This window comes from Volvox carteri, assembly GCF_000143455.1.
Source record: "Volvox carteri f. nagariensis unplaced genomic scaffold VOLCAscaffold_24, whole genome shotgun sequence".
In the NCBI taxonomy this organism is placed as follows: Eukaryota; Viridiplantae; Chlorophyta; class Chlorophyceae; order Chlamydomonadales; family Volvocaceae; genus Volvox; species Volvox carteri.
This window is the reverse complement of record NW_003307567.1, coordinates 134061-137280: the sequence shown is the minus strand read 5'-3', so window position 1 is coordinate 137280 and position 3220 is coordinate 134061. Positions and strand designations below refer to the sequence as shown.

General features: G+C 55.8%; 1 protein-coding gene across 1 annotated transcript in view; it reads left to right on the top strand.

The window, feature by feature from the left end:
- Positions 1-3220, top strand: part of VOLCADRAFT_92030 (uncharacterized protein) — a gene marked incomplete at both ends in the record, with an annotated part of 15607 nt that overhangs the window by 9213 nt on the left and 3174 nt on the right. Inside the window, 3 exons of the mRNA XM_002951533.1 lie at positions 31-81; positions 581-645; positions 2485-2588. Of these exons, the coding sequence (XP_002951579.1) occupies positions 31-81; positions 581-645; positions 2485-2588 (220 nt within the window). The remainder of the gene's footprint in view (positions 1-30; positions 82-580; positions 646-2484; positions 2589-3220) is intronic.

Genomic DNA, 3220 nt, shown 5'->3' with positions numbered 1-3220 from the left:
TGCCTCCGGACTCCTTCACCCTGCCCATAGCGCCAGGGAGGGGCATCGAGGTGCTGGACCTGCAGACGGCTGGGTACCCCGGTAGGACCCGGTGTGCTTGTAGTGTGTATGTTTGTCTGGGTGTATGTTGGGGGTGTACGTGGGGTATGGGGAGGGGAGGGGAGGAAGGGGTGTGTATGTGGGTAAATTACGGGGGTGATGGGATTAACATGTTACATAGGTAGCTGGGCAAATGGAAGGCGAAGTAACGAGGGGCAGTGATTTTTTTTTCGTTTAGGACGGGGCTCAATTTATTCCGACCTAAGTAACAAATTTGCTAGGGTCGTCGTAATTAATTCCTTAAGTGTGAGGCGCTTAAACCCCCAAACCCCCACCCCCCCGATAAGTTTTCAACTCCCCTCATGGACCAAGAGTCACGCACTGAGTTGGCGCGCTTTCGTTCATGTGCGCACTCTTCATGCACATGCATAGATAGTTCTGGCACTGTTTGTGAGCAATAAGCAAATCCGACCAAGCAAAGGCCCAAAGCAAGCAACCGCATAGCAAATCACAGGCCGTCACCCGCCGCTGCAAACCACAGCACACTGGGACTCTACCGGTTCATCATGTACCGGCCACTGCTGCTGCTGTCCAGCCACTTCCTCAGTGCGTCACACGGAACGGGAGCGTGCCCAGGTCGAACGGGTCCTGGGTAAACATCCGCGCACACACAGTGCTAGGTGCTCGTCCAGCTGGACGAGCGACTTCCTGCAGGGGATGGTCGCTCTTCTTCATCAACGTGTAGGGGATGCACTTCTCCGGCATCCACGTCAGCATGCACAGGCCGGGCCCAGAGATACCTGGCGGCCCAGACAATCTGCAATCTGTGGGGATTCCCTTTCTGCTTGTCCCGCCATGCATCGTCGCTCTGGCCCTTGCGGATGCGCTGTGTCTGAGCCCACTTGGCACTGCGAGCGCTCGGATTGGGCGCCTGAAATGGATCGCCGGCCTCGCCGCATTCACTGTCGTTGTTGTCGAGCTGATTGGGTGACAGCTTGCACTTATGCTGATCACAACCGCCATGGAGGACAGGGGTAATGGCGCCCGTGTCATCGGCCGCCGCTGGCAGCAACACCATTGCCGATGCATTACCGACAACAGCACCGCCATCCCAAACACCTTTATCAGGAAAATTTTTCAGGCTTATCTTGCTGTGTTAGTGTCTGTTCGACGTTCGAGTCGTTGTTTTTTGCGTGTTTGGCTATGTGAGGACCGGTCATACATGCTGCTATGCCGCGTTGACTCACGGGCTTGACCTTCTTACGGCCCCTCATATCTATCCTACAATTGAAAATACTAAGTTCTGCACACTACGGAGCAATCTGGCAGCAATGGGCGTTTTTGGCTGGAGGAATGAAAATGTACGGATCGGCCTCAATTCATTCCTTTTTTCCAAAGGCCAAAATGCCTGTTTATTCCTTTAAAGGAATACATTGCTTAAAAATAACGCTGACGAGGGGGTAAGGTACGCGTGATCGTATGCATGATTATCACCCGCCTTCTCGCATCCCCCAGTGACACACATACATACACACAACACATATACACATACATACACACATACACGCGTACATGCACACATACATACATACGCACATGCATACACACATACATACACACACGATTTTCTTAACCACGGGGCAGCTGCGTCCGCACGATCGACAGAACCACTCCTAGCTAAAAGAAATACCAGCAGCGCATACGGAGGTCCCCTACACCGCCACATCGACCAGGGGGGTGGGGGGGACTGCTCACTACTGTGACCACTACTGTCAGCGAACTGCGGCGATGGCGTCGACACGCGGGGTGTGGTGGGGCTGGGGGGGAGAGCCCCCTAAGGCCCCTTGGTTAGCTGCACCGCAATGCAAGGTGTGAAAGGTCCATTGCGCCGTGCGGTGGTGGTGGGCACCCGCACACTGGCCCCGTGGATCCGCCATCATTAGATCCTCCACGTCCTCCTCCTCTTGCTGCTGCTACTGCTGCTACTGCTGCTACTGCTACTGCTGCTACTGCTGCTACTGCTGCTGCTACTGCTGCTGCTACTGCTACTGCTGCTGCTGCTACTGCTACTGCTGCTGCTGCTGCTACTGCTGCTGCTATTGCTGCTGCTACTGCTGCTACTGCTGTTGCTACTGCTGCTGCTACTGCTGCTGCTACTGCTACTGCTACTGCTGCTACTGCTGCTGCTACTGCTGCTGCTACTGCTGCTGCTACTGCTGTAATATCTCGCCAACCCCCCATCTCCCCTCTACATAAGGACTTCTTCTTCGCAAGAACGCGCCGACTGGTTAGGTTCGCCTTCTTCACATCTGGCGCATCAGTCTTTCCTCCTTGGCTTCAGCTTCACTCTTTCACGTGGTTCGTCTTTCCCCCCATCTCCCCCTTCAATATCTCGCCACCTACCCCTCCACCGCCCCCCCCCCCGGCCCCCTCCGAGGCCGTCAGGTGATAAGCCCCGGGGCACCATGTGGACGGTTCGCTGCCCCCGAGTGAGATTCGACTTCGAGGGCACCGAGCTGGCGGGGTGTGGGGGGATGTGCAGCAACATGGTGAGGTGTGTGTGTGGGGTGTGTGTATGTATGTACGTATGAGCTCCGAATAATCACCAGCAACGCGTGTTAGGGTTTTCAAAAATGAAACTGACAAACTGACAAACTGACAAACTGACAAACTGACAAACTGACAAACTTGGGGTGGTGCGGGGGCGGGGTGGTGGGGTGGAGGATCGGGGTGACCATCGTGTGGGGGGCTGCTGGAGGTGGGGCTGCTTGCCTTTGACAGGGGCCGAGCAACACGGCTGTAAGGGGCCGAGCAACACGGCTAGCTGGGGACGCCATCGCGGATTTCGGGGTTGGTGTCATCTGCCGTACGTGTACAACTAACACAGCGATGCAACACGGCAACCCCCCAATCCCCACCGCCCTCGCATTATCTCCGTTTCACCGCCGAAACCCAACCAACCCCACCATGTTACGCCAACCAAATCCCGGAAGGTGTGTGCCGGGGCCATTACACCTTTTGCCTCTCTCGCATTACCACTTTGATGATAATGGGTAGGCAGCTGTTTTCCCTGGCTTTGGACATAAACAAATTCCCCCTCATCCCCCCCCCACACCCACCATGGCTCCCCCCCGCCCCATTGCTCCACACACACACACACACACATACACACACACACACC